Raw genomic sequence first — 12,485 nt, 5'->3', positions numbered from 1 at the left:
TCCGTCTCTATCTATCCCTATATTACCTCGGTATATAATTGTATTCCGTCTCTATCTATCCCTATATAACGTCGGTATATAATTGCATTCCGTCTCTAGCTATCCCTATATAACGTCAGTATATAATTGTATTCTGTCTCTATCTATCCCTATATAACGTCGGTATATAATTGTATTCTGTCTCTATCTATCCCTATATTACCTCGGTATATAATTGTGTTCCGTCTCTATCTATCCCTATATAACATCGGTATATAATTGTATTCCGTCTCTATCTATCCCTATATAACGTCGGTATATAATTGTATTCCGTCTCTAACTATCCATATATAACGTCGGTATATAATTGTATTCCGTCTCTATCTATCCCTATTTAACGTCGGTATATAATTGTGTTCCGTCTCTATCTATCCCTATTTAACGTCTGTATATAATTGTATTCCGTCTCTATCTATCCCTATATAACGTCGGTATATAATTGTATTCCGTCTCTAGCTATCCCTATATAACGTCGGTATATAATTTGTGTTCCGTCTCTATCTATCCCTATATTACCTCGGTATATAATTGTATTCCGTCTCTATCTATCCCTATAATTATAACGTCGGTATATAATTGTATTCCGTCTCTATCTATCCCTATATTACCTCGGTATATAATTGTATTCCGTCTCTATCTATCCCTATAATTATAACGTCGGTATATAATTTGTGTTCCGTCTCTATCTATCCCTATATTACCTCGGTATATAATTGTATTCCGTCTCTATCTATCCCTATATAACGTCGGTATATAATTGTGTTCCGTCTCTATCTATCCCTATATAACGTCGGTATATCTCTAGCTATCCCTATATAACGTCGGTATATAATTGTATTCCGTCTCTATCTATCCCTATATAACCTCGGTATATAATTGTATTCTGTCTCTATCTATCCCTATATAACGTCGGTATATAATTGTATTCCGTCTCTATCTATCCCTATATAACGTCGGTATATAATTGTTTTCCGTCTCTAGCTATCCCTTTGTAAAGGTGCTATCAAATGTTAAACGGCTTCCCTTTTGAGGTCCATTTCTTGTAAGATTACTCCAACATTTGTTTGTTATTCAATGTGGTATATGTTTGAATTACAAACATCAATTGTATACGGATTTAGTATAAGTACTGCATCATAAAATCAAATTCTGAAAAGAATCTTGTTGTTTTGTTATTATGATTTAATGATACCTGAACACCGTCGTTTGAAACTAAATTCCTGCATCTCATGGTATGCACCTTAAGGCAAACAGGCAAACATTTATGGAAACAAACACAAAAAAACTTATCAGGACAAAGATTACGCTTTGCCTTGCATTGCTCGTGTATGAACAGAAGTTTCGCAAGTACATTGTAACAATCACTGGTATAGTTTGGCCGGACCTTAGACCGCTTCATACATATGTCAACAGAAACTGTTCATTACATAGTCACTACGTATACGACTTTTAATCAGTCTGACTGCCTTTCATAGGTGGGTTATTTTCGAATGAAATTGGGTCGATGGGGTCGTTTTTCGTTTTAAAATGAATACACAAGGTTCCGAGAGATGCGTGTTGACGACTATGGGAAAGTTATATGGTGGACATCATGACCTCATTGGGTAATATGTTCACTTATGATGAGATTTGACCTAGATTGGCGGTTGTCGTTGAAGCAGGAGACGCTTATCTTTTCAATGATCTCCATCTCGATATTTGTTGTTTTTTAGTTAGAGTAACGGTTTCGTTATTATGTCAGTATTCTCTGTTGTTTTCAGTTATAATTACGGTTTCGTTATTATGTCGGTATTCTCTGTTGTTTTAGTTAAAATTACGGTTTCGTTATTATGTCAGTATTCTCTGTTGTTTTAGGTAGAATTATGGTTTCGTTATTATGTCAGTATTCTCTGTTGTTTTAGTTAGAATTACGGTTTCGTTATTATGTCAATATTCTCTGTTGTTTTAGTTAGAATTACGGTTTCGTTATTATGTCAGTATTCTCTGTTGTTTTCAGTTATAATTACGGTTTCGTTATTATGTCAGTATTCTCTGTTGTTTTAGTTAGAATTACGGTTTCGTTATTATGTCAGTATTCTCTGTTGTTTTCAGCTATAATTACGGTTTCGTTATTATGTCAGTATTCTCTGTTGTTTTAGTTAAAATTACGGTTTCGTTATTATGTCAGTATTCTCTGTTGTTTTAGTTAGAATTATGGTTTCGTTATTATGTCGGTATTCTCTGTTGTTTTAGTTAGAATTACGGTTTCGTTATTATGTCAGTATTCTCTGTTGTTTTAGTTAGAATTACGGTTTCGTTATTATGTCGGTATTCTCTGTTGTTTTAGTTAGAATTACGGTTTCGTTATTATGTCAGTATTCTCTGTTGTTTTAGTTAGAATTACGGTTTCGTTATTATGTCGGTATTCTCTGTTGTTTTAGTTAGAATTACGGTTCGTTATTGTGTCGATATTCTTTGTTGTATTTAAGTGAGCATGGCGGTCGGTACTCTCTGTCTTTGTTCGTCAGATTTTACTCAAGAACTGAATAAAGCCGTAACGATTTATTATAGATTGGCTTTGGTCTACTCCCCTCGTAAAGTAAAGTTGAACCTTTCACCATTCAGTTGCTATGGGAGACTTTCGTGTTTTCTTCACGGGTATACAAGTCGACGGTTTCCTCTATTGGATAGATGACAAACCAGTTGGCAATTCTTGTTGGTGTTTGAAAGCGAATTCTTTATACAAATATGCTTTGACATATTTTCAAAAATTTCAGAGACGGGTCTCAATAAGCTTTGTTTTAGCGCTCAAATTGACTTACGATTTGAAAAGACGTTGTTTATTTTTTGTTTTTGTTTGTTTTTGTTTTTGTGAATCGGGCTGTAATGATAATTATTTGCTCTTGCAATATATACATGTATATATAAACTAATCAGAGATCGTTTAATTTCAAGAAGTTTCATTCCAGTATGTTACAGTTATTTCAATGAAATATGTAAGAAATAAACATAATTTATCTACCTGACCTTTTAGATAAAGTATAAGTATTTAAGCCAATATGCCAGTTTCAGTAATGTATTAAGATATACATGTATATTGGAATAAACATGAATATATTTCTTTATCACAATCATTAGAAGTATGTTAAAAGGCTCTAGAATTAAAATGATCTCTGTAAATGATAGGGTTAAACAGTTGGTTGTTGAGTTCTGATCTTGATGCTCTGATCTTGATGGGCTGATCATACGAAATATTTAGTGTTCCGTTGTTTCATCTCCGACATAACAAATACATCTATCACAGATCACGAAAAAGGTTAGAGTTAAGGTTGTTGGCTAAATTGTTATCCTGGCAAATAATAATACGTATAGTTAGACAACTATAGAATCGAACAAAAGAGAAAGTTTACGAATTAGCGTGGAAAAGTACAACGTACTGATTAATGAACATTTTAAGTCATGTTATCAATATTTATATTTCAGTTCATTGAGCAGCACCCATACATCTACTCAAACATTGGTATATTACATATAGGGTTTCAATCCAGTGGTAGACCCTCAGGGGAACAGCCAATCATGTTAAATATTTCCAAGGTTAGGACAAATGTATTCAGCCATTCATGCTTTACATGAAATAAAAACAGACAAGATGTAGTAAACTCAAATTCCATAGCTAGGCAGAATATAAAGTCAAGAAATAAACTGACAAAATGTATATTTATTTTTATAGCAAACCAGACAGGTTGACAATGATAATATTTTGAAACTGTATTATTTACATTATATCTGATTAATTATTATAAATCTTAGTCTTGAATAACTTCTTCATGTGTCTGATAATCACATCAGTGAAGATAAACGTTCAGAGATATCCATATAGCACTAGTAATATTACGTATTAATTACAACTTTCTCTTAAATTTATTATCCGCTAGTGCACGTCATCCAGCCTTCTTTAGAAGGGGACTCCGTACCTCTTTAGGGGTTCCAAATGCTTGTGAAAACTGTTTTTTGTCCCCTTTGATTTTTGTATTAGGATCGCGGAGGGCATCAGCTCGAGCTTCTTCTCGTTCCTTGATGATCTTTCGTTTTAGTCTACGTTCACCTTCAATAAACTCTCTGAAAATAAAATAGTGAACACACTATCAATAATCACAGAACATTGATGTTACACTTCATCAACGTCTAGCAAAATATCTCATGTCAACGACGTTTGTTCTCTAAACAAATTTAAGGCATATCTTTGTTATTTAAATGTAAGCAGTGGATCATCATCACGTGTAAACTTTTTCAGTACGTTACCTTATTTGATATAAATTCCTGAGATAGTCAACATATCAATTCAATGACCGTATATAAGTTACGTACTAAATATTGTACACAGCGGGCTCACATAGATATCAGACGGAGACAAACATAAAAAAGACATTTGCTGAAAACAGTTAATATTACAAAATATTAGTTTCGTTTGAAAGACAGGACGCAATAAATGGAATGACGCTTTGTCATACCTCAAAACCCCTCAGCAGACAAATAGAGTTGTTTCAAATATTTACCAGTCAATATCCTTGTCCCAAGCCACGTACAAACGTGTATTTAGCGTGATTTGAATTAAATTGTGATTATTAGATGTTAACACTCCAATCAACAGACAAATTTACCCAGATTTACTACTGTACATTTAGTTAACTAGGGCTCGACACTGCAGCAGCCATCTGTTGAAGACTATGAAAGAAGAAAAACCTTTTCAGGCGGCATGCATGTTACACGTTAAACAACCTGATGAATAATAGCTGTACAAAAGCTGTACAATAACTGTACAATAGTTGTACAATAGCTGCACAATATCTGTACAATATCTGTACAATACTTGTACAATAACTGTACAATAGCTGTACAATAGCTGTACAATAACTGTGCAATATCTGTACAATAGTTGTACAATAGTTGTACAATAGATGTACAATAGTTGTACAATAGTTGCACAATAGCTAATCAATGTAGGGCGCCTGGTCTGATGCGACATGATTATTTCAAACAAACAAGTACGTTAACTGACTGACTCTCACATAATTGTTCTTAAATATTTACGGGTCTGTCTGATATTATATATTATGTATATATACTATATTCTACGAAGCACGGAAATGCAAGCAAAATTTGCTTTTTTTCATCGTAAAACATAACAATTGATAAGATTTACTTTCTTAATCACTTTAATAGGTATTTTGGAAAAGATAGTGTAACGAGATACTCCTACAAATAAATGAAGTTTAAACAAAAATCTTAATTATGGCTCCTTTTATTTAAGGCGATATTTTAAAGGATTCTATATAGGGATCATTGTTCTTTACTGTTTTTAAAGTTGGTGTGAAATATATCGCTAGAATGGCCATTGCATATAAAAATGAAGAATATCGCAAGCACGGCATATAAAAAATATAAAATAATACCAGCATGTCATATGAAAATGTAGACTATCGCAAACCTGGTATATAAAAATTATCTCAAACATGAGATATAGAAATTTAGAATATCGCAAGCATGGCATGTACAAAACGTAGAATATCGCATCTATGGCATAATATGTAGATTATCGCAAAGTTCAGCAATATCCATTGTAAAATATCGCACGTCTTTTATATACACAGGAACAATATATATGGTGCCAGCCTCTTACATGGAAATGTTACAGAATGCTTCACTTGCTTATATTGTATATCAACAACCTTCATCAATAAAGATAGATTATCGCAAACCTCAGAATAGCATGAGCATAACTAGACAACGTTTGATATTGTGAGGGTCATTGATAAGAAATGTAAATCATAGTGAGCCAGACCAATGGTAAATATAGAAATAATTGTATTTATAGTTTATTGATAATGAAGGCTTCATCCTTCGCAAATGTAGACTATTTCAAGATTCGTAAATTACACTTACTGTATATAATTATTAACCCTTTACTAACATTCATTTAAGAAACATAGATAATGATTTATTTATAAAGGCAATTTGTGCAGATTGTATTAAAATGCTGTGATTTATTTCAAAATTAATTCTTCATCGTTTCAATATTGTTATTTATAAAATGCAAATATGATGCAGTGAATATTACTCTTTTCACCACACGATCAAGAGTTAAGCATTCCTTTCGGTCTGCTTCGCGTTTTTGGTCCACTGACGAACCTTTAAAGGACGAAACAGCTAAAATGTACAAGGTATGGTTCAATAGATGTAGGCTCTACTAAATCTAACTCTGAACTTGTTTTTAAAGATACTCTTGTCTTATCTTGTGTGTCTTGTACAATTTTCTGTTTGGTGAACATTTAAACAGACGGCTGGCATCATACAGATGTATATATATATATATTATATACTATCTACGGAAACAATGTAGAAGCTGGCTCAGACAACAAAACACGTACATCAAAAGAACAAAAAAGCATAGCTTGACTAAGAGCCTAACATGCATACATATATTCCTTTACCTGTATGTACCAGGGTACAGTCGCTCCATCCTCCTCACACCAGTTTGTAACCTATCAATCCTATACAGGTGTGATTAATATGTTAGTACATTTTAATACAGAATTGTCGTTTACGTTGTTATTCCATCGTTAGTGGATAATTTCATAGAAAGAAAATAAAAACAATATGTACAAATAAAGAAAAGATATAGAAAGATTATTGATATCTGAGAGTTACTCCCCCGTACTGGCTAAGTCAATTTTTGGATAAAAAACAACACCCAGATATAAACCCATCAAGGTGTTAATTAGCACTTATAATTTAAACAAGATGTTATCAACACCAATCATATTGTATCATACTGTAATTAAGCAACAGACATCGTAATGTATATTAAACTGATATCTTCTCTACCTTCTTGCTGAATTGGATCAATGTTATCACGCAGCTACTTAATATATACATTTAATTATTATATATGTACAATTTCTAGTAATATATGTTATACATATGCCATAGAGCATGTTATCTATTACTACGCTTTTTATTCCTGAATATGATAGCGACTTTTCTTTATTAGTACAGATTCACAATACACATGTGCGACAGACAGAATATCACATTCAAAATGATCGTATTTACAAGTTTTAGTAAATATTCTAATTTATCAGTAGGATAAGAACCACACCAAAATGTTATTCGGGCAAAGTTAAAGAAGTTGAGTATTAAACGTTATAGGATAAACTACTGTTTTAATTCACACGTGTTATTATTTGTTTAACTGTGTACCCGAGTGTATGATACTTACAGCAGATCTACAGTGCCGTCCTTGTTAGTGTCTAGGTAACCCATCACAGAGTCTAACGCCGCACTACTGATGGGGTAGCCTTCCAACTACCGAAATATAAACAGTTATAATAGTGTGTAACCCATCACAGAGTCTAACGCCGCACTACTGATGGGGTAGCCTTCCAACTACCGAAATATAACCAGTTATAATAATGTGTCTAGGTAACCCATCACAGAGTCTAACGCCGCACTACTGATGGGGTAGCCTTCCAACTACCGAAATATAAACAGTTATAATAGTGTCTAGGTAACCCATCACAGAGTCTAACGCCGCACTACTGATGGGGTAGCCTTCCAACTACCGAAATATAAACAGTTATAATAATGGTTAACATTCCAACTACCGAAATATAAACAGTTACAATAATGGTTAACATTCCAACTACCGAAACATAAACAGTTACAATAATGGGTAGCCTTCCAACTACAAAAATATAAACAGTTATAATAATGGGTAACACTCCAACTACCGAAATATAAACAGTTATAATGAAGGACAACCTTCCAACTACTGAAATATTTAGGACTAAACGTAGCGCTAAACTTGTCAAGGGTTTAGATTACATTTTGATTGAAGTTGAGCAAGATACTAAGCGGTTTATAAATATAATATTAAAGTGATAAAATTTTGAAAACATATCTTATTGCGTAATTCGATCTTTTTAATTCTAAATATTTTTTCTGTGTATAATATACATATGGTTGTGATGTTCAGTCTTCAGTATATTGGATCCAACTAGGGACACACGTAATTAACACATACATGTACATATTTGTTTTAATTTAATAATAAATAATTCTTTAATTGTACCCTGATGGACCATCAACACACCTCAAAAGCAAATTGCATCTCCTCTCTTGTCAGTGAATTATCTGAGTCCTTGTCTATCTTCAGGAAAAGGTCGATGGTACGAAGGTGTTCCTTCATGAAGAACAAAATCCTGACTGGGTCAATGTTGAAAATGTTTTTAGGGTCTGCCTTGAAGACCTTGGCCTTGTTTAGAGGTAGTGCCATGTCGTACCGTACTATAAACATCCTGCTCTTCTGGATTTCCTCGAGTATTGGCTGGAAGTCTTTGTCGACAACCACTCCCTACAGACATTAAGAAGTGAAATAGTATTGTATGCCCTTTTACTGGCTCGAAAGTGTTACAGTAATACAGAGCTTCACATAATTACAGTTCCAAAACAATACTACAAGAAAGGGCACGTATTCACACGCACTCTCACATGTTGACACACACACATGTACAATGACAGACATATACGTTCACACACGCACGTTACAAAATACCGCAATACGCGCAATTACAAAGAAATTTGAGAAACACGTGCATCCAAATGCATGTTCAATGCACTCTAGTTCCTACTCATTACCAGTCAAAATGTTTCATTGTCTGAAGGACTAATAACTCAGTTCTATAAAAAGTTATCAAAGCAAGTTACCTACCTCCATATCCAGTTCTTATGGTTGCGCCCCTTGTTACCTACCTCCATATCCAGTTCTTATGGTTGCGCCCCTTGTTACCTACCTCCTTATCCAGTTCTTATGGTTGCGCCCCTTGTTACCTACCTCCATATCCAGTTCTTATGGTTGCGCTCCTTGTTACCTACCTCCATATCCAGTTCTTATGGTTGAGCTTCTTGTTACCTCGATATTAAGGTAATTAAGATTGCTCTCTTTGTTACTTACCTCGGTATCCAGTCTTTTTAGGATTATCTCCTTCTTACCTACCTCGATATCTATTGTTTTTAGGTTTATCTCCTTCTGACCTACCTCGATATCTATTGTTTTAGGTTTATCTCCTACTTACCTACCTCGATATCTATTGTTTTTAGGTTTATCTCCTTCTGACCTACCTCGATATCTATTGTTTTAGGTTTATCTCCTACTTACCTACCTCGATATCTATTGTTTTTAGGGTTATCTCCTTTTTACCTACCTCGATATCTATTGTTTTTAGGGTTATCTCCTTTTTACCTACCTCGATATCCAGTTCTTTCAGGTTGCTCTCCTTGGCATACTGTATTCGATTGAGTAAAATTGACGTCATTGGTGCGGTAATGGGATTGTGTGCTAACTGTAAACAGAGAATTTTATGATAGGTTGATTGTATAATCTATACAAATATCATTAAGATTTTTATCAAATCTTAAGAAGATATATTACAAATAATACATGTAGCATATGGTTTTTTATCCTGTGTGTGAATATAACGAACTGTAAGGAAAATACAATTAATCATATAACATCAGATAGTCACATACCGTTTTTGTACAAATAAAGGCCATATTTTGTTTTGTTTTTGTACAAATAAAAAATACTGTTTTACTTTTGTACAAATACAGGCCATATGTTTTTTTTTTTTTTTTTTTTTGCATAAATATAGGGCATATACTACTATTTTGTTTTTTGTACAAAAACCGGCCAAATGCGGTTTCGTTTTTTTCAGAAAATTAAAACAGGTCATATGTTGTTTTGTAATTGTACAAATAAAGGCCATATGCTGTTTTGTTTTTATACAAGTACAAGCCATATGCTGTTTTGTTTTTATACAAGTACAAGCCATGTGCTGTTTTTTATTTGTACTAATACAAACCATGTGCTGTTTCTATTGTACAAATACAAACCATATGCTGTTCTGTTATTATATTGCTCATCTTGTTTATTTCAAGTGCCGGAATACATTTGGTGTTCTTTTTATTTCATCGTACTAAATAATTACTAAACAATGCTACAATAACTGTGGAATGATAAATGGAAATCGATTATTTTTCAGACTTTAGAAAATATAAATACAGCATTGACTCAAATGATCCACTTTTCCATATTATATAACAATATTATAACATGAAACCTACCCTTAAGGATGCCAGTGTCTTGTTTTTCTCCAGTCCTTTTATGAGTTCAAACAAAGCGGGTGGGTGTACACGATTATTCGCCAGATCAATGCTCATCAAACTTGAGTTGTTCTCTAGCACACGAGATATGGCAATACAACCCTCGAAACCAAAACCATTCCATGCTAAGTTAACCGTCGTCAACTTCACGTTTTTCTAAAAGCAAAAAAAAGTGTATGGTGTTATTGTTTTATATTAGATATGAAACTTGATTGCAAAAATTCGGAATTCTATTATATTCATCTTGATCACAAGAAATTTGCATCAGGGCAGTGTGACGTCAAAGTGATTATGACGTTATCAATACAATATTGAATCATATCTAATATCAGCCAATAAGCACCCTATTTCGTATCCTTTATAACGGATTATGTAAATAGCATTATGTTTACGTCTACCTGTCTGACCTCCACACTATAAAACGACTCACCTCCAGTCCCTGAGCAACTCCTATTGCACCGTATCCTCGTATGTGGTTCCAACTCAGATCGAGACTGAGCATAATCTCGTTTTCTTCTGTAAATTGTGGAAATAAAAGCAATTTTGACATTTAAAAAAAGACAGGAAGTGATTGATTTGAATCTAAAAGATGCAGTTATTTAAAATCGTTTAATTCAGACATAGTGTGTTATTTTAAATGTTGTATTTTGTTTAAAGATAACATATATCTACTGATTACATTAATAATATAATGCATGGAATATAATTGGTTATAATTGATGAACATAACTTGTAAACGGCTAACTATATCTTAATTTATAATTAATTGAACGTAACGTGTTTTTAATATGACATACAACAGTATTACTTATGTGTTAAGAAGGTTTATGGCCTCAGTACTTTTCGATGCTCTAAAGTTAAGAGAAGGCATGTTCATTAGACAATTGATATCTCTAAGTAACAAAATTGTTCAGACAAGAGAGTACCACTGGATCAAACCATTGATATGGGGGTCATTTACATTTGCTTCTGGCATCGTCGATGCAGAAGACGCTTACTCTTGCTGAACATCTGATCCTAGTACCCATGTACAGTTTAGAGGCCTTCATGCAAATCAACATTTATGTTCATACTGGCCCTCGTTTTATCACGGTTCCGTTGTTGTGTTGATATTCTCTGTTGTTTATTGAAAGTTGTTTTCTCGATGTTAATACCAAAAGTGTGAAGGATTTTAAGTAAATAAAGATTCAATTCCGTTATCTTACACAATGTGACGCACACGCGTTATCTACGACGTGTAGGAGTTCTGAACCGCGACTAAATGCAAACAGAAAGGCAACATCGGCAGGAAAACATGAAATCCTGGCAGCAGCTCTACTTACATTGTATTCTGTCTGTACTAAATCTGAGTGTTTGACAAAGATACTTTTGTACGCCTTTCTTAACGAATTCTTCCTTACATTTTCTGTATTCGACAGTTTTTTACAATCCCGTTTTGTATCCGGTAGATAATAACTGGTATGGTTGTAACTTTAGATGTAATATACCAACAGATAGTGTCACTGTAGTTTTAAATGATCAACTCACTTATTGCATGCCCGATCAAGATGGCGCTCTCTCCAAACTTGTTTTGTGATAGAATCATATCACCAATACTCTCGTTTTTCTAAAATGAAAACAAAATAGAACTTATTATTGACATCCATTAATGAATTCAATCATCATCTTTTTTTAAACATGTTTAATGACTAATAAAATAAATTGTCTGAAATATCGGACAGGTAAAACATACCATGCATGTGTTTGTTGTGATGTTTTTCTAAACGACACAAATAAGTAAAATAAACAACGGATATTATAAACGTTCCTTTGTGCGAAATACTTAAATGTTTATTGCAGATAGAAGAACTTCCAGAAAGTCGGAAGGAAAGTCGGGTTACTGCGATCCACAAGAAGGGGGGGGGGGGGGGGGGGCAGAAAATGCCAGCGAATTATAGACCAGTTAATTTAACTTCGTTATATGTAAAAAAGAAAATGGAAAATATTGTTAGGACAGGAGCAATGGCTCATCTGGAAAACAATAATCTCCTAAGTAAACATCAATATGGATTCGTAAAAGAAAAGTCGACTGTTTTGCAGCTAATGAAAATGGAGGATCAATCGAAACATTATACCTAGATTTCATCAAAACATTTGATACAGTTCCACATCTAAGACTCACCAGCAAATCAAAATAATTTACGCGTGCTCCACATAAAACTAAAACCAATGATTGAATTGAAAAGGCAATCTTATACAAGATGGCA

At 33.5% G+C, this 12,485-nt stretch overlaps 1 protein-coding gene across 11 annotated transcripts in view; it reads right to left on the bottom strand.

Moving 5' to 3' along the window:
- Positions 1-3,716: 3,716 nt before the first annotated feature.
- LOC117328766 (leucine-rich repeat-containing protein 74B-like) overlaps positions 3,717-12,485 on the bottom strand; it is a 29,222-nt gene continuing 20,453 nt past the window's right edge. For 4 of the 11 annotated variants that reach the window (XM_033886295.1, XM_033886294.1, XM_033886297.1 and 1 more), the window contains exons 7-14: positions 11,767-11,845; positions 10,670-10,755; positions 10,201-10,395; positions 9,324-9,419; positions 8,171-8,431; positions 7,298-7,383; positions 6,510-6,569; positions 3,717-4,137 (exon numbers count right to left, since the gene is read on the bottom strand). In XM_033886295.1, the coding sequence (XP_033742186.1) occupies positions 3,960-4,137; positions 6,510-6,569; positions 7,298-7,383; positions 8,171-8,431; positions 9,324-9,419; positions 10,201-10,395; positions 10,670-10,755; positions 11,767-11,845 (1,041 nt within the window). In that variant the 3' untranslated portion in view covers positions 3,717-3,959. Of the gene's footprint in view, positions 4,138-4,679; positions 4,744-6,509; positions 6,570-7,297; positions 7,384-7,434; positions 7,637-7,661; positions 7,763-8,170; positions 8,432-9,323; positions 9,420-10,200; positions 10,396-10,669; positions 10,756-11,766; positions 11,846-12,485 lie in introns of those variants that run through there. The other 7 variants (XM_033886299.1, XM_033886300.1, XM_033886301.1 and 4 more) reach the window with 7 other exon arrangements.

The sequence above is a fragment of the Pecten maximus genome, chromosome 6, assembly GCF_902652985.1.
Source record: "Pecten maximus chromosome 6, xPecMax1.1, whole genome shotgun sequence".
In the NCBI taxonomy this organism is placed as follows: domain Eukaryota; kingdom Metazoa; phylum Mollusca; class Bivalvia; order Pectinida; family Pectinidae; genus Pecten; species Pecten maximus.
The sequence above is the reverse complement of the archived record's forward strand: the minus strand, read 5'-3'. Positions and strand labels throughout refer to the sequence as shown.